Source organism: Dromaius novaehollandiae, chromosome 2, assembly GCF_036370855.1.
Source record: "Dromaius novaehollandiae isolate bDroNov1 chromosome 2, bDroNov1.hap1, whole genome shotgun sequence".
Classification (NCBI taxonomy): Eukaryota; Metazoa; Chordata; class Aves; order Casuariiformes; family Dromaiidae; genus Dromaius; species Dromaius novaehollandiae.
This window is the reverse complement of record NC_088099.1, coordinates 6,209,582-6,227,931: the sequence shown is the minus strand read 5'-3', so window position 1 is coordinate 6,227,931 and position 18,350 is coordinate 6,209,582. Positions and strand designations below refer to the sequence as shown.

The 18,350-nt window shown below is 44.3% G+C and overlaps 1 protein-coding gene across 2 annotated transcripts in view; it reads right to left on the bottom strand.

The window, feature by feature from the left end:
• The window catches only part of OXSR1 (oxidative stress responsive kinase 1), a 91,239-nt gene that overhangs the window by 27,600 nt on the left and 45,289 nt on the right, over positions 1 to 18,350 (bottom strand). For both annotated transcript variants that reach the window (XM_064505699.1, XM_064505700.1), the window contains exon 5: positions 6,620 to 6,675. In XM_064505699.1, coding sequence (XP_064361769.1) covers positions 6,620 to 6,675 — 56 coding nt within the window. The remainder of the gene's footprint in view (positions 1 to 6,619; positions 6,676 to 18,350) is intronic.

The following is an 18,350-nucleotide window of genomic DNA, read 5'->3' as shown; positions in this document are numbered from 1 at the left end:
TGCCAGACATTCAGAAGGAGCCCAGAGTTTCCAGACTTCTGGCACAGCCTGCTAGCAAATAACTTTCTGTCTCCAGGGTCCTTCATGTGCAAGTGGCAGGATTTTTTTTTTTTTCTTCCTTCCAAGCTGTCTGGTTCCTATCACTGAAAGCAGTCCGGTAGGTGAATCTTTTCTATACTGCTTCAGAAAAATGGTTAAAAAAAAAAATACTTACACCACAACAAAACCAATCCAGAGCAGGGAATAAGTGATAACTCTGCTGATACAGGCTTTGCAGAAAATATGGCAGATTTTACCTATTTCAGCAGAAATATCATGTGTTGCAAACCATACACCCTGCAAAACATTCTACAGTGGTCATGAAGTTGCAGGCTAATGTCTGAAAAGACATGGTGTTAGAAAGCAACTCCCACTATTAAGGTACCTAAGTTGTCAGACATCAAAGCTATGCTGGCTACTCAAATAAAAGCTAAAAGCAATATCCCCTCTTACTATTCAGTGTTGCAGAAATGGAGATCTGGTTTAAACAACTCACCAACTCAGAAATGCCGTGGCAGGACTGAATCACAACAGGCATTATTACTGCCAGAAACATGAGTCAAAGAACGCTTCGGTGTCATAAATCGGTTTGACTCAAATCTGAAAATCAGCAATTAAAAAAATCATATCTCTTTAGCCATCTCAAATTGTAGTGCTATCTAAATGGTAAGATGCCTAAGTACCTGCTCCTGCAGGTAGCTCCCCCAGGGAAAAGAGACCCTGCACGCATTAGGAGACCGAACCAAAGCTTACTAAGGTAAGAAAGTCTCCTAGGGAGTTTGGTGCGCTTTGGATCAGACCCTAAAACTGCAATTCCCAACTTCTGTGGGGGCAGAATAAACCTATTTTGACTGTAAGCAACCCAGAGCTGGTCTTAACTGGGGCAGCCGAGATAGTATCCCTCCTCAAGCAAAAAAAAAAAAAAGGGGGGGGGGGGGGGGAGGAAAAAAGAAAAGAAACAGAAAATATTTCAGAAGACTCGTTCATTGGTCACCTCACTTTCTGCTCGGTTGTTCACCATCACAAATAGCTGCAGTTGTACTTAGTGTTTTTCTGCAAACCTTACAGCTTTTAGAGCACCGAAGATTAATAAAGGCTGACAAGAAGAAGAGAAAGGCAGCGGTAAAATAGCAGCTTTCTGTGGATAACACAGCAGGGTGGTAAAGCGCCAAAGAAAAGGAAGATTAGTGAAGAACAAGAACGAAAAAACTTTTTTTCCTTTGAAGACTAGATGGTTATATTGTACTATTTGATCTATAAATACACATTTGTTCTCCCCAGACTCTCATTTGGTAAGGTAGGGATCTACAGTCCCATATATTCATAACCAACCAGCATGTAAAAAGTGACTGATGGTCTCATTTCACACCACCAAAGCTTTCCCTTTCTGCAGTGATGTCAAGGCACATAAAAGACTAATAAAAGCCCTACACTAAGGAAATATAAAGGCTGCTTTTGAAACTTGGCCTTGACAGCATGTTAATAACGATACCTTCATACTGCACAAAGTAACTGAAGTATGACAAAACAGAAACCAGCCCGGCACGAACACTGCCCTCGGAGAAGGTTGCAAGCTGTTTCTGCATCCAACCGACGGAGCATCTCAAGCCTTACCAGTGCCACCAAAACAAGGCACTTCACGTTATGGTCTTTTAGGGACTCACAACTGCTGCTGCAAAAGACACAACAAAAACCCCACCAAGCACCGGGGAAAATAACTTCTGCTGTGCTTCAAAAGGGAAAAGAGGCGTAGAGGTGTTGGCGATGCAGCACCGACCACTGCCGCTCGCGTCAGCCCCACGAGCAGCTCTCCTCTCCTCTTGCTCGGCTCACGCCTTGCCACCCACCGGGCCCCCAATTCAAGTGATTTAATCTCCCAAGGTTGCGATTTCCTAACGCAAAGCAGGGGAATGACACCAACCGGACCGTAGCTGGATGCTTATTACACAGGGTGCTATTTTAGGAGCGTGAATTAAGAGCGGGCAGGAACACAGCGGGCGAACTGGTGACGAGTTGGCATGGATTTGCGGAAAGTTGCACAAATTCAGTTACACAAGTGTTTTTTGCCTGGCCTTAACCATCCCCATTTTATAAACAGATAAAGCAAGAAGGGTTAGGCAATTTGCCCGGTATCAATGAGCAAGTCCCAAACAGCTTTGCAAAGTCTCAATCTACTTTAACCACAAGGCAACACAGCCTGAACAAGAAAATGCAGGAACGCCAAATTCCATAGAAAAGCGGCCTCTCCAAAGCAGGTGCTAATCCTGTCTTGTTTAAAAACCTGTAGGGACAATAACACAGTACCTTAAACAGCAAAATCCCACCTATTTGAGGGATGTATGCCTTCTGGGTGCAAGCACACCAGCCGTCAGTAGACCCTTGCTTCTTTATACACGATCCCAAAGGACTGGGTGGCAGTATTATTTAATGTCCCAATCAATGAAATCGGGGGGGGGGGGGGCGGCAAAATAAAAAGAAAGGATTTGCTCTGCACCCAGAACCTCAGCAGGATGCTAATCTCATGCCTTAAATGGAGCAGGGTTCGTACCAGGCAGGTTTCTCACACCCTCAGCAGCCCATTAATAAACTAATATGGAGCCTCGATTACTCTAAGAGGAAATCTCCTCCTTTATATAGCTGTATCGGTGCCCATGCAGTTTATGTTGACAAAAGGGTGTTTATCAGTGCAGCTTTTACACTCTGGGGAGCCAGCAAAAGCCAATGCAAAGAAGTTTTATGTTCTGATAATTTTTTTTATTGCAATAATTGTCATGGAGAGGCTGGAACAAAAGAGCCCAGCTATCTCCATTCACATTGAAACCACCATCAGCAGAGCCCAGAACAACGGTATCTAGGAAAGAAAGTCTTGCTCTCTAAAGATGTATCCATTTAGTGCAGGGGGAAGCACTCCAAACTGAAAAGGCGATACTCTCTAAATCACGGAAGGCTCCAAAAAACCTGCTGCCAAGACAGGGCTCCTTAAAAAAAGATTTTAAACATACAAAACCAGCTCGTTTAGGTCTCACTGGTCAGCTGTACCTGCTAAAGGCAATTTTATGTCTTGGATGAGTGGACACACATTTTGAAAGCGAAAGAAGCTACATAGTTAAAAATAGACACAGACAAGAGTAAAAATATCAAGTTCTAGGACCTGGGGAGGAGTTTTAAGCTCCGCATTTGTGGAGGCCGCTGCAGGAATTTTTAGCATTCCTGCTTCCAGCGATGGCCTCGTTCGATTCACAGATTCCTCCTCCGCCGTTTTATCTGCTGCTAGCCTTAACGGGTAGTGCTCTTAAAGCGGCTTTCCCATCCAAAGCACATCGTCAATTTAGAATTACGAGCAGCCTAAGGAAAGCCAGACACACCTTCTTCAAGTCACATTCTGTGCTGGGTCTCACAGAATTGAACAGTCCCTACAAACTACAGAGGCTTTAACTTTTGAGAAGGCAAAGCAGTTAGAATGATCTAATCCAAGGGCAAAATTGCCACCACAGATTATACACAGTGAAAATTAAGTGTGAACTGCGAAATGTGTGAATTAAACTCACTGGCATTGCGTGGAGGTCTGGTCTGGCAGCGAGATTTCCTCCATCATGGGGTCAAACATTTTTATAAGCGTTCTTAAGACAGTGTTGTCCTTTCAAAGGATTTACAGTTTGAACCACGATGAGAAATGAATATTGGCTCAAGCAGCAGTAGGCATGCAAGAACTTGAGGCTGCAAAGGCCATAAACTGAGTAAGACCTTCTACGCAACTGTTCATGGGTCGTTTTGATATAAGGAAGACAAAAAAGAAAGGATTAATTTTAAAAGAGTTGAAGTCGTGCTTTCCTGGTTGACTATTTGCATACTTTATGCACACCAAGCCAAGGTGCCGACTTACCCCAGCCCTCAGCTTTCATCCCACAGCTCTTTTTTTTTTTTTTTCCCACTCCTTGTGGTGCAGCTTTCCAGCAAAACTTAAATACAACTGTGCCACGAGAACACAGGGATGTCGTCAAACTGATAACCAAAGCACTCAGCTATAAACTGCGTTATTCATAATACACATTAGTATTGTCCCAAGCAAGCGTTTTGACTTTGCTGAAACACAAATCTCACTTTACTAGGATTATTTTACTATTTCCAACTCCGCCCACCCCCTTAAAAAAAAAGCTCGTGAGAGATTTTTCTATTTCATCTTGGGTCAGAATGAAAGGAAGTTGAAGTGTCAGAAATTCCCACAGAAACCAAATTCCATGTTTTGACCAGGTCAGGCTCTTCTCTAGTATTCAGTCATTCATTTATTTTTGTTTCTTTCAAGTCATCAGCTGCTTCCCCAAAAGCAAAAGGACTTCCTGCCACCGTTGTGAACCTCACGACCGTGGTCGAGTTCAGTTGCTTCACTTTGTCTCATGAAAGGTTACAAAATTAGTCCTTGCATCGGTTCAGGGCAAAAACGTGTAAGGGAGAACTTTGCACATCTTGCAGCTACAGAGAGCCTCTATCATTTAAATGCTGCAGCTTTAAGCCACTAGCAGGGAGATTAGTCCTGGGGAAACTCTACTAATCAGAGACAAAATAAACCTTTTGATACTGGTACAAGCTAAGCAATTTTATGAGACTATTTAGTCAAAACTACCTATCATCTGAAAATTATCCAGCAGACATAACAGATATGTAAGCAAGCACCTATCACCAGCGAGCCCAGAAAAAAAATAAAGTTAAGCCCTGGCACCCTTGTGGGAGAGAGACACAAGCAGCTTTCTGCTAGGCTGGCAGAAAAGCTGGAGTAACGGTACACTGGGCTAATGCAACAGCTATTCGCAGCTTCTCCCAGAATATAATCTACTGCTCTGTGCAACTACAAATCCCAAATCTAACATCTTGGCCCCAAGACAGAAAAAGCCCATAGGATTTTATTAATACACAGCTTGCTCCCTTGAGTATTTTGGAAGCGCCACCCTACCTAACATCAGTTGCCACAGGGGATGAATTATTTGCACTTTGTTAGAAATACAACAGCGAGCACAGTAAGCGCACTGGGAGACTTAAAAGGGAAAACAAAGCAACTTCAGATCTTAGACAGAAGTCCTGTATTTTAAGTGTTAGGTCTTTCCACACCAAGGCTTGTTATCTTCTGCAGAGAGAGAAGAGCTACCTGTAAAGACTTTGCATTGCATTACATCATGCTCCCTGGGAGAAAATCGACACCCTTCATGTAAAGATGCAAATCCGGGCACAGATTTACCAAGGAGGGGTTCTCACCTCTCAGCCACGCGGTGATCAGCACTGCACAATGAAACACACCTTTGCCTCGCGTGACAGTCACTGCCACATGGCTGCAAAACCCCTGTCCCTTCACCCTCAGCAGACTAGGTTTGCCCCCCTGCCGGACTCCATCAGCAGGATGAGGCACTAAAGCTAGGTCTTAACACAAACAGACAATGCCTTTTCCAATTAAAAAGGGGATTGCAAAAGTAAAACATGTAATAGGATGTTTTTGATGAGACAGCAGGACCAAGTGTCAGCTCTGCCCTCTGGCTAGAAGCAGCATGAGGGCTGGAGAGGCATGACAGGATCCGTAGGAAGAGCGTGCTCCTGAGGGCAAGGCGCTCAAGGGAGGAATCTGCACGCAGCTTAGAACATCTTTTGTACTCAGGTAGGAAAACGGCATGTTAGAGAGAAGAAGACAGACAAGTCTTACAGGTTCTAAACACACGCACACCAAAAATTTTGTGTTACTTAATACTCTCCAACAGTGATTCTTGATTTCTGGAGAAGAGAGCTCCTACAGACTTTGCACATACAACTTAAAAGATGAGAAAAGTCCCGCTGGCAAAAGTCCTGTTGCCTGTTGGCAAAAAACCCTCCTTCCACAGAAGACACATGATCCACCTACAGTAAGGACCATTTCCAACATACCTGTGTCGATGCAGCTTATAACAAGCAGAGAGTACAACCACAGGCACCTCCTCCTCCTCCAGGCACATCTGTGCTAGCTAAAACAGCTGTTTTAACAGTCCTCCCTACCATGTCCCTTGTTACGCCAGCTCATTTGCTTCGCTAGACTCTTTCCAAGACTTCCAGTTTACCCAGACTCAGGCTGGGTTACTTCATTCAGTTAAACAAGCACTCTGCTGCTTGGCTTAGCTCAGGTGGACTAGCAAGCATCCACCCAGGCAGTCTGACCAGCAGACCTTTGGCTACAGCAAAGCTGCAACTCATTTTTACACTCAGAGACATCGATTTCCTTCAGATGTATCCATTGACCATTTATCACCATCCTTTTGAACACCATCTTACACGTAAGTGATAAATCAGTAATGTCCGTGCAGCACACTGTATTTCAATCCTCTGAAGCTGCTGTTCTAAAAATCCAACTAGCTCATACCTAGAATTCTATCTAACCCATTGATTCTGTGGACTTAATAGTCAAAGGATTTATTCACATCAACAGTCATTATTTCAAAGAATACTATTTTAAGATATCAAGGTTTCTTGAAACTAACATTTTTATATAGCTGGTTTCTTGGCCATTAAACCGTCTATCCAGACAGAGTTATGCCCAAAGTTTATTCAAAGCTACTGGAAAAGTTACCTGCAATTTGTACTGAGCCATCTTCTCCAAGAAGAATATTGCCTGCTTTCACATCCCTGCAGAAAAATAAAGGAACAGTAAGTGGAACTCAGTAAAACTTCCTCCTTCCAACCACCAAAAATACATTCAAAGTTTCTTATTGCTTATATTCTGTATTTTGTTGCGTTATCTCCTCTTGCTTTCAATCAAGCAGAAATAGTAGGAACTTAACACTAGTCATAATTTCAGGAGGCAGACATTAAGTGGTATTTGTATGAGTTACAGCTATTAGAGTTTTAAGCACTATACACACAGAAACAGCTTTGGAAAACTTATCAGAAGGTATCCTCAAAAATACAAGAGTGGTTTGTCCCAGGTTCTAAAGTCTGCTAAAAATCTGGAAGCAGAACCTAACATTAGCCTGATGATCATGTATCCTTTTAGAAGGAGATTCAAGAGACTGAGTTAATCCAAACACCTCACTTCTGCTGAAAAAATATATCGTTTTCTTCCTCAGCTCCAAATCTTGCTGCTTCCCTGACTCTGGAGTTGTCCTGGTTCCTCAGGAAGCCGGTTTAGCTCAGTTCACTGGCGGAAACCCTGATGAAGAGCTGTTCACTGGTGACTTACTGAACTGACCTGGTTTACCAGGGGCTTGGGTGAGTAGAGCTGGTACAACAGAGAAGGCAGAAGAGGCATAGTAGGGCCACACAGCTGTCCTGGGGAATCTCAACTTTACTGAAAAATCTCCCCAATTTTCTTGTATCCAAAAAAGTCAGACCACACAAGAACAACCAGCATGTGCTATGAAAGTTACTGTACCCCTCTATTCCTCCCTTCTCTCCCCCTGCCAAAAAAGCTCTGTTTTGTTATGTGAAGAGCAGCACTTCCAGAATGCTACTTTTATTCCAAATATGTTTGCAAGTTTTATAACTTGTTTTCACAGGCTGCTACCCACGTAAAGCCAGCGGAAGCATCTCTGTACTTGACATCTCCATTCATCAGCTTGGCTGCCAGCGCTTGCACTGTCTAGAAACCCACCCAGGAGGATGGGTGCCAGCGAATAGGTGGCATTTTGCTACACACCTTGCACTAATGGCAGCTATCTGCCCAGAAGAGAAAAAAACAGATTTTCCCCAACAAATACATACTTCTGCAACTGTTCCAGATCTTTTCACAAAAAGGTCAGAAACTTTCTCTCCCTGCTCATGCCTTATGAGAAAAGAGCTAGCACGACAGCCAGGCCAAAGAATCACAGTCAGGCCCTGAAAATCTTCCTCTTGCTGCCTTTGCTCTTCTGAGGATGCCTGGGCTGCTGCCAGTCCCAGGCCGGGATAATTTTAAACACATGCTTCCCGACGTTCATGGTTGCTGGGTTCCTCCCAATCTCCAATCGGAGAGAGTGATGTGGCACGCTTTTCCCTCAGCATGCGTCAGAACAAAAGTGAATAAAGACTGTCCACACGACAAGGATGCTAAAGACAAATTGAAGAGCAAACAGAAGCTGACAGCAGCCTTTCGTCAGTCTGAACAAGTATTTTAAGTCCTGCCAAATGTACGCCTCCTGCTAGCAGTGAGCATCCGAGGGCCTAGTGGCTGTTTGAGGCAGTGTAAGAGCTAGTACAAGAAAATTCACTACTAACTTGCTTTAACAATCAAGAAAGCTTAGACAGGTGTATATGGAAATGCTGAAGTAATATTAAGAACTAGTCTTGAGAAGCTGATTTAATAGCAGAATGAGATTCAAATCAGTGAGAAGCTGTGACAGTGATGCTGGAATAACTAGACAAACATAAAACACAGTTATATCTGAAGTAATACTTCAGATAAATGCCACAAGTGCATAAAGAATATCCTAAGCAACACAAGGGTTTTTTTTTTTTGCATACTAGAGCCTCAAAAAGCAAAGACAGAACTGTTGTTCCAGCTCATTTTAGCAGCCCCCCGGAGGCATGCAAAGAACATAGGTTTATATTATAGTAACTGGAGTAACAAATTATCTGCATATTATCAGTGCTGACTTAGATGTGCATAAAGATGCTAATCATCTACAAAAAACAAGCACAGCACAGGTTGCTGCAGCAAACACCCTCCACAGCACGCTTAGATCCTGACTCGCATGTGCGTTGCTTTTGATAGAGCTGTTATTTCTCATCAGCCTTTTGCTAAGAGATAACTGAGGTTCAGCACGAGGTCAGTGAATAATCGCAGCGAGTCAGCTCAAGACCAACTCGCTTTCCGCGGGCCCAATGTGAGCACAAACGCCAAGGGGCAAGTCAGCTAGCTTGCCTTCCAGGAAGCGCTCTTCTGTTTTTCTTCTTGCAGTTACAGCTACAGCCGTTGCAGACAAGAAGGCATCAACGCTGCAGCGTATGGGGACTCTTAAGTACCCGGAAAGACCTGAAGAGATTAAATACAATGTTCAGCACGTTGCAGCGCCATCCCTCTTAGCATCCGTTGTCCAAATCCAACGCAATCTGAACCTTAGAGAGTAAATTACCATGTTAATTAAAGCATTGCAAAACTGACTATGCTCCGCACAGTACGTAGCAGTGAGGGAATGGAAAGGCTCGCTGCCAATATTTAGGTAGAAGGTTCCTCTGGGATCCATCTCCACGAGCACGTGGAGCCATGGAAGCGCCGTGCCTGAGTTTGCCGCTTCCTAGGTAAGCAAGGGCCTGGCTCGCGCAGCGCGAAATGTGCTTGGCACGGACGCAGCCGCCTCCAGGAATCCTCCCCTCCCACCCGCGCTAATTCGTCAGGAGCGGAGGGCGTTCAGGAAACCCTCCAATGCTACTGGAAATGTTTATCCAGACAGTCAGTTCTCCCGCAACAGCCAGGACGTAGGAGGCGATTTCCAAGCAGCGCCATTTCCAGGTTGCGCAGGAAAGGAATAGCGGCACCCAGCTCGCCTGTCGAGGTCACCGCTCCTCTCGCTGAAGATGGGTGCGAGTAACGTTGATTTGCTCTTCCAGCCATGTGCCAGCACTGCCCAGGATATCGCCTTTCAAAACCTCACCTGCCCACGTTACATGACATATAGCTCACCTGAAGCCATAATTCTGTGTTCAAGAACGGACCAAGGAAATTTTTAAGCAGAAAGCTAAGGACGAGCTCTCAACCATCATACACGGCAGGGTCCAAAACCCAGGCGGTGGCCAGAAAGTGGCACGCACGCTCGCTGACTGCCCTCATGTAACAGGGCAAACTAAGCAAGTCTGGAGTACGGAAAGTAGCAAAACAAGCATTCACAGAGAGTCCAGTAGAAATCCCAGCCAAAGAACTGCTCTCGGCCTTTAACCCTCCCAGGTGCAGTTTTCCCTTTCTAAATTCAGCTTAGATTAATTAAAATTAGCATAAGTTCTTGTTGGAAAGCAGTGTCAGTAAGTATGGTGCTTTGCAGTGGCTCAAAAAAGTTATTAATAATCGTTGCTACAACAAGAAAGCCACAAGGCCAGCAAGAGCCACTGCCAACTACACAAGCCAAACTGAAGAATTAAATTATGGCCTGACATGGCATTTCCTCCCCATGACCAAGGTGGCCATTACTCACTCCAGTCCACCCCATAGCAGCAAAACAGGTCAGAGGCGAGCAGCGCTGGGACACAGCTCCGTTTTGCAGCTACTGTGCCATGGAAGTAGCTTCCAACCTTGCCATTTTTCACCCGTATCAGCATGACATTGCCTGCTGCAGCATCTGCAGAGCCACCCCATCAGTCCTCAAGCAGCACTGGATTAATGCTGGGTGGACAAAGGTATCCTGCTGTAGTTATCCTGACGTTACTTGCAGTATCTCCAAAATAGGCACCTCCTTAAAACCATCTTTAAGATAAGATAATTACATTTAAAACAACTTGGGGGCAGGGGGGAGAGGGGAAAGGAATGGTGCTTTCCTGTTTATTCAGCTCAGGTGAAGCCTATGAACTCACAAGCTGAACAGCAAGAAGTTTGTTACTCCAGGATATAGTTACTGCCAAGTGTAACAATTCAGAGGTACTTCCTACTAGTGTGGTAACGACCATATCCGGGGCCGATACACGCAGAATAAATGGGATGCCTCCAGCAAAATTACTATGTTGGAAACAGGAAGCACCTCTAGATTGTAGTGCAAATGGTAATTATTTCGCATTCTAAATGAAGTAACAGAATACTAGAGTAAACATTTCCTTGTCAGCAGCTTAACAAATGCTAACACCCTTCTGGACATCTGTACCCCATAGCTCTCATTTTCCTTTTTTAAAGCTTCCAAGAGCCTTTCCCCAAAATAACGTCAATGTTTTTATTTACCTTGCGCTTCACAACCAGGCTGGGAAGAGGGGCTTGGATGCCCTCCAGTGCAAAGGGCAACACTCCACGTTACCCGGGAAAGGTTTTGCAGCAGGGCAGAAATCCCTCCTCAATTGCATGCTGGACCGGTTTATCTCCCCAATGCCACGCAATCCTAGGATAGCACTTGTTTCACGTTAAAGCCTCGAGGGCAGGGCCGGGCCACATTAGACCCTATGTAAACAACATCGATCCCCAACCCATCAAAATTACAATGAAATGCCCAGCTACAGGAGGCTTGGGAGCACAGGAGAGCAATGAAGTGATGCTCCCCAGGTTCAAACACAGTGCTCACGACAGTGCATGAGTTTTGCCCCCACATTTCATTTTCAACGAGAGGAAAAAGTTACAGAAACCATATCCCAATGGTTTGTTCCTGCTATAAGAAGTCTTCCCAAGTCCTTGAAGCCTGGCTAGATCAGATCTGCTCTCACTCACAGTCCTCAATCCTTGGCCCTGCTGCATAGTTTTGTCATTGCAGTGATGACACTAAAGGGAAGAGCAAGTCTTCTCGCTGCTCAAAGTTATCAGTAATCAGCTACAACTCTGCAATCCAGGCAAACGCAACAAAACTTATTACAGACTTGAAATAAACCAGCATTTGCAAGAAAAGCAATGAAGCACTTGAAGCTACTGCTTTTCAAAAAGCCTTTTAATAGGATATGGAAATCAAAGGATTCACCTGAATACTAGTCCACATCTGCAGCAACAGCTAGGACAACAATTTCTTAAGGCTAGTGAAGATGTGATTTAAATAAGTGACCTGAGCAAAAAGTGGTATTCCAGGACATCTGCAACCTAGCACTGAAGTTACAGAACTATAAAATGAAGGAGAAAATGGAGTTAAGTTCAATTTATGCCTTCTTTTCTAGCCTGCTGTATGTGCCTTTAGGATGCAGGGCTGGCTGGCAGCACAGCCATGAGTCATCTGCCCATTAGATAGGATTTACATCAGCTGTAACAATAAATTTTCATGGACTGAACTCTATAGTGAATAATTTGGCATGAGGAAGTAATGGTTAGTCCTGCCAAGTTTTATTTAAAAAAGTGCAAGATACAAGAATTACTATTTTCTGTTAATGGTAACTCAAAATATTTATACTGGATACAAGCATTTGCTGCAGACAACATTATCTAAGTAATTTGCAAAATGCTTCCAGGACAGTATCTCTACTTACAGTTAAATATGAAGCAATTTGCCACATTATATGCCAAATGAGCACTATTCTCTCTGTTGTCAAACACTATTCTCCCTCCAGTAATATATTGTTACCTCTATCACCTCTTCCCTTTGCTTTATAAGCCAAGATATAAACCGTTAGTCATAAGAGGTTTATCATTTGAGACAGCTACAAAATGGAAACTAGGCTTAGGTTGTATTAGTGCAAAGAAATGTCTTTATTCCCCCCAAAGTCAGTGTGTTTAGCATAACATAAGAGATCATAAGCAAGACAACTGTAGTAATAGCCTAAGTCTGGTCCCGCTCCAAAAAGCTGTATTCTAACAAGCGTTCTCACACTGCAGAGGCGAGCCTTAAGTCCCAATTTTTGGGGCAGGATGCAACTACTGACTGCTCAGTGCAAGTCTCACATTTTTAAAGCTCCAGCTTCCCCTGCATAAGTACAAATACTTGATTTAACTGCCATTTTAATGGTTAGAAAGAATTAGATGCAAAATCCAATTCTATTTAGGGGGGCTAAATCAAGAATAAAAATGTTTTTTGATTCTCTTAGAGAAGCATGAAACGAGGCTCTGAACGGCAAAAGTGATGGACGGCTCATGGCTTTCCAAGCAGAGGGGTGTGTAGGCAGAGCCTAGGGGAAAGGATTCTTGACCTCCACCGAGACAAGCTATGCAAGTACATCCAGTACTTCTGCTCCCGACCCTTAACATCCAGGCAGACCACATTAGGTGAGGACTAGAGAGACCTCCTGGAAAAGAATCACATCCACCCTCCTCGGCACAGGCAATCCCAGCTAAGGACATACGAGAAATCAATCCGCTGTTGTGCTTTATTTCAGCTCAAAAAGAACATAGTTCAGAGGAGCTGTGATACGCTATGCTACCTGAATAGCTCAAAGGGCTAATAAGATGCTGAGGCAGTAAAGAAAGAGTTGCAGACCATGGGATAGCTCAGTGCGAGTGGCTGACACGAAGTGACACCAGTGGGGTACAAGGCAGAGTGTCACACCACTGACCCCGTGACCGTCCCTCAGGCGCTCACTGTTATCGCAGCGTCTGCAACTTCTTCCTTTATCTCAGAAAGCTATGTCCAGCTTACACTTTTTGTTCCTGCGCCAACTTTGTCTCTGATGGTTTGTCCTCTCTCGTTAATTCCTCCTCCTCCTTTTCCCAAGTATTTACAAGCATGAGGATGGTCAAAGTAAGGTGCAGTTCAGTATCGGATCCTGTCGGCCTCTGACTTTACCTCCCATCACCATGCCTTAAGCCCAGCATCAACAGGCTTTAATATTAAAAAATTACATCATTGAACAGCAGCTAAAAATAAATACATCGGGGATTTCTTCCACAAATTCATCTATTCAGTCCTTCCATTTCCTGATCTTACTTCCTCCACAAGGATTGCAAAGCAGAGCAGGCACAAAGCTCCTTTAACAGCTGCTGCCCAAAATCCAACAGGCAAGGCACGCCGCGGCGCCACGGGGGCTGCTCCTACCCCCAGAGGCCCGGATATTTCTGGGAAGCCCTGCCTCAGTCATTAGCAATAGAGGAAAACCCTCGAGTTGGAACTTGGCCTCATTTCAGTGTTTCGTATCGCGTTATTTAGCGTGCAAGTAGGTGGGTATGCATCGTGCGGCAACACCAACAATGCACACCGCTGTGCCGCAGTACCGCAGGCACTCCTAATTAAAATATATTCCTGACGCACACAGAAATAGGAATTTCCCCAGGACTACTGCACATGCTCCTCTTGCTCCAGCGTAAGTACATGGCAAATCAGGCAGCGGAGGAAACAGGAAAGCCAGTGACTCAAGGACCACCTTCATCCTACCAGACCCGCGAGATGAAAGTTCGTTTCAGGAAACCCCTAACTGTCTTGGCTCTGAAAGAGCTATTGCCCAAGACTTTGATATAAGGCAGCTTAAAGGGGACATTTCCACCAAGCAATAAGCACCTCCTTTCTGGAAAAGTAGCATGCATATCTACGCAGACCCGAGGCCCCAGGCACTCCTGCCAGGCAGCCAAGCGCGGTCCGTATCTCTGCCGCCAGCCACTGCTGTGGCTCAGCAACATTTCCAATGTGACGCAGAAGGGAGAAACTCCAGGCAACCAGGAGCCAGCAAAGACTTGGTTCCTTCTCCAAAATCTGGAAGATAGTTTTAAGTTAGGCTAAGAGGTAAGGAGATCTCCTTATTTCATTACAAAATGGAGATAGCATTTATAAACCTGGCCGCATTTACATACGAAGATACCTTCAAGATGGAAACAGCCTTCTTAGCACTCCCAGTCTGAACTTGGTGATGCTTTCCAGGCTCCCACTAAATGAGGGATTTTTCCTGTAGCAACTCCATTTGCTGTCCCAAACACCTGGGGCTTTTTTGTTGGTGGTGGTTAGTGTGGGTTGTTGGGTTTTTTTTGTTTGTTTTTTTTTGGTTTTTTTTTGTTTTTTTTTTTTAAGCTATTAAGCCCTACTTCTCAATTTTGTAAGACCTCTGCTTTTAAAAAGACAGGATACAATTTCATGTCATAAATATGCAAAAAATAATTCCTGACTCAGCCTTGCTAAATTTTAAAGTCTGCTTAATATGTTACTACATAAGTTTAGTAAATGGCTTATCTTGTATGCTTTAGCTGAATATACAGACATGAAGGAAAACACTGTAGTGGTCTGTCTAAATGCCTAATGGCATCTCCACTTATGTAGCTTTTCGGATCTATCAAGGCTAGGAAGTCTGCTGTATTACAACACCAGACAATATTCAAAACCATCTTTAAGTGGGTTATTCACCTGATACATTACAGTAGAAAGGACCAATGCGATGAACATCGATGATTTAGATTACTCTTACTGGAGAGATGTTTTAAGAGCCTGAGTAATCTATTCCCAATAATCCATATTAGATAAAAGCAGTGACACAGAGATCATGAACAGGATAACTGAAAGTAAATGCAAATGGCCATTTGATTTCCTCAAAATCAAAAGCTAAGGGAGTTTGTTGCATTTTCACGTGATAGAACTAATGCTGCAAACAGTGAATGAAGATTATTCACTGGAAAAACTTCAAATCCAAGTAATTCTGACAACTGAGCAATTGCCAGAAACAACATTAGTTTAATATGCAACCCAGTTATGGATCACTAACCAAAACCTGCAACTGCTGCTGAACCTTTCAAAGATCACCCTGGTCTCTACTTCCTGCTCTTCATGACATTTTTCTTGCTTCTAATCCCTGTGTAACACATTGTTATCAAAAGCAGGAGGATAAAGCTAAAAATTTTCATCTTGCTTTTAATGTGGCTTATAATTGGTGTACAGAGAACAAAAGAGTTGTGTCTTCCTTGGACCAAATCAAAATATTTTGAATAACTGCAGCCCATGCAGTGACCTCAAAGTCCAGAGGTAGCATTTGGGTCTGAGGTGAGTGACACTTGGCCAGATATCTGAATGCAACAGCCGTACAGCACGTGGGGCTCAGCTTCCAGCACCCAGGGCCAGCAGATCCTCCTAACGCACAGGGCTTCTGGGGCTGCAGCACCCATGTTAGACCAGAGCCCTCAATTTTCCTGTGCTTTCATCAGCAATGGTATCTGCCATAGGAATTTTAATTGCCAGTTTTAGGTTTCAGAGTTGAGGTTGTTTTTCTTGATGTGGATACAGACAGTCTCCACGGGAGCTATTGTTCCTGGCTGTCTACAGACTTGGGATTTTCATCTGGTCCATATTTCCTCTTTGCAACCGCAGACACTTTATTAAAAAAAAAAAGTCTGGATGATGCAGTGGAAGGGAAAGCCACCAGGAGAAAACCCTGGTTTGCCAAACCACCACAACAGGCCCAATCTGGCTGCTGTGCACACAGCAGGGAGATTCAGCTCCAAAGTACCAGCAGTGGTCTTCACGCCCTTGACCCTGCACAGCGAGGTGCTTATTTGGGGGAGCAAACTCCAGCACGATCCACAGCAGCATCTCTTCTTCCTTCCCACCAGTATGCTGGACACAAGTGACACTTCTATGGTTCTGTCTGCAAAATGTTTTACAAATTAAAGTTTAAGCCTTACATTAACAGCTACCTCTAATGGTTACTTTTGTCCATCCCTTACTGTAACAGAGAAAAGACTAAGGGATGTCTCTCTGAACTTAAGATCATTGTGAAATACCAGTTTGGAGACAGTCTCCATTCCCCTCCCTGGCCCCAAAAGGACATTTCCTCATTTCCTCCCTGCAACCAGAACAGTCCAGAAAATTATTTCCCAGAAAACTGGCTTCTTGACATCTCCGTGGGGCTAAAGTTTTACATGAGAAGATGCTCTACCAGCCTCTGGGACTTGAATCAGGGCAACTCACTTCCCACAGCTGCAGAACAGCTAGCTTCCAAATTACTAATGAGCTGGCTTAAAATCCAACTGGCACATTGAGGGGAAAGGCTCAATATCCTGTTATCCACCCCTCAAACCTCCCCTACCAAGTTTCATTTCAAAAAATGCACTCCCTAAAACAAGATTACAGCAGTAGGTAGAGGGGGACTGTGAAGGTCTGTTGCAATATTGCCACAAAAACAAAGAACTACAGTACTTCAGCCCTCAAAATAATCTTTGGCATCCCAAAATCCAGTTTTACCGCAGTATCTGCCAGCAAAGCTATCAATGCATTAATCAGCTACATGAAAGTTAAGCTTGAATTCTGTAGGGCAGCCGAGCTCTGCCAAAATATATCCACTGGCTTTTACCTTAAATCAGAAGCTGCCTATTTGAGGAAAGCCCCTCCAAAGCCACATACGAGTGCTGGTAATAGGTATGTGTGTATGCATGTATATATAAATATATGTGTACACACACAGACATCCTTTTTTCAGAAATTCTCTTAATATAGAGGAGCCAAGCAACAGAAAGTCCTGATCTTATATCAAAGCAATCTCAAGCTCCAGAGAACAAGCTAATAAATTTTTATTATAAAAACACATCAAGAATGTTGCTTCGGGGTCTCTTCAAAGCAACACTGAAGCAGCTGCCATGGCACCCTGCTGCCCCACGCTTGGAGGACCGATATTTCGGGGTGGGGGAACAAACATCCAAAAAATTGTTCCTGCCGGTGCCCGAGCCAATCTAACACCCAACATCAGACGTGCTGTTCCCTGCTCCTTCCCCAGAAGCATACCAGCACGCAAATAGCTGGATCACTGGCTTGCCACTACTTCAAGCGCATGCAGCCCTTAAACCCACTTCCTAACCTTCATTTCACAAAAAGCATGCCATTTTTGCCCGCCTGAGGCTGCAACACAAGACCCCGACTATATATAAACATTCGAGCAAGGTATCATTTCACCTGGACTAACTGAAATATTCAGTTACACAACAGCTAATCATGAACAGAAGATAAGCTCAGAGATAAAAATAGGGAGAAAGACAGAGGGACCTTGTAGCAGTTAATCAGCATGATTCATTTGTCAGATTGCCATAAAGAGCCACCACCTGAGAGCGCTTTGAACTTCCCTCTGACAAGTCACTTTAAACAACGAAACGTCCCGACTTGCTTTTGGCTTCCTTTTATTTCAAAGTCATTCATCAAACTCCTGGATACCTGTTAGTCCCCGAAGGCACAGAGGAGCACGAGTCCAAATGGGGAGAGATGCAACATACCCTATGTGTCACCCGGTTGCAGTCGCCTGGAGGAGATTAGCCTGGGAGCAACCCCTAGCAGGGCATCAGTCTTGCTTGTTTGACTTCGATGAAAACAACCTGTCAGACCAAAATCCCGCAAGACGGCTTCATAGGAAGGTTTCCGAACGCAGCCCTTCGTTCCCCAGCACGCTGGCCGGCGCCCAGGCGTTTAGCATGAGCCGCATCCTCAGGGTTTCAAATCGCCTTTGGGATCCCCACGCTCCGCAGGGAACAGCACCCGGCAGCGAAGGCTGAGAGCTGCCAGCGCTGACATACCGGGGGCAGCAGCTGATTTTTGGAGAAAGAGGTGGAACATTTGTAACCAAACGGCTAAATGACTGTTACTTTGGATATAGTTTTTCAGGAAAGTAAGACTTATTCTCTTCTTTTTTGTGAAGACAGCAAGACACTGTTCCCAACAGCCCTTGCAACACAGAAGCAAAAACCATCACTGCTAGTGGCAATGGGGGAGCCTTCAGCATTTGTTCCTGAACAATGATATCTATCCAAATCTGAGCTTAGCTCAGGCTGTTAATTAGGAAAGTCAACAAGGAAATAAAATTTAAACCATCTCTAGATATTTGGCTTT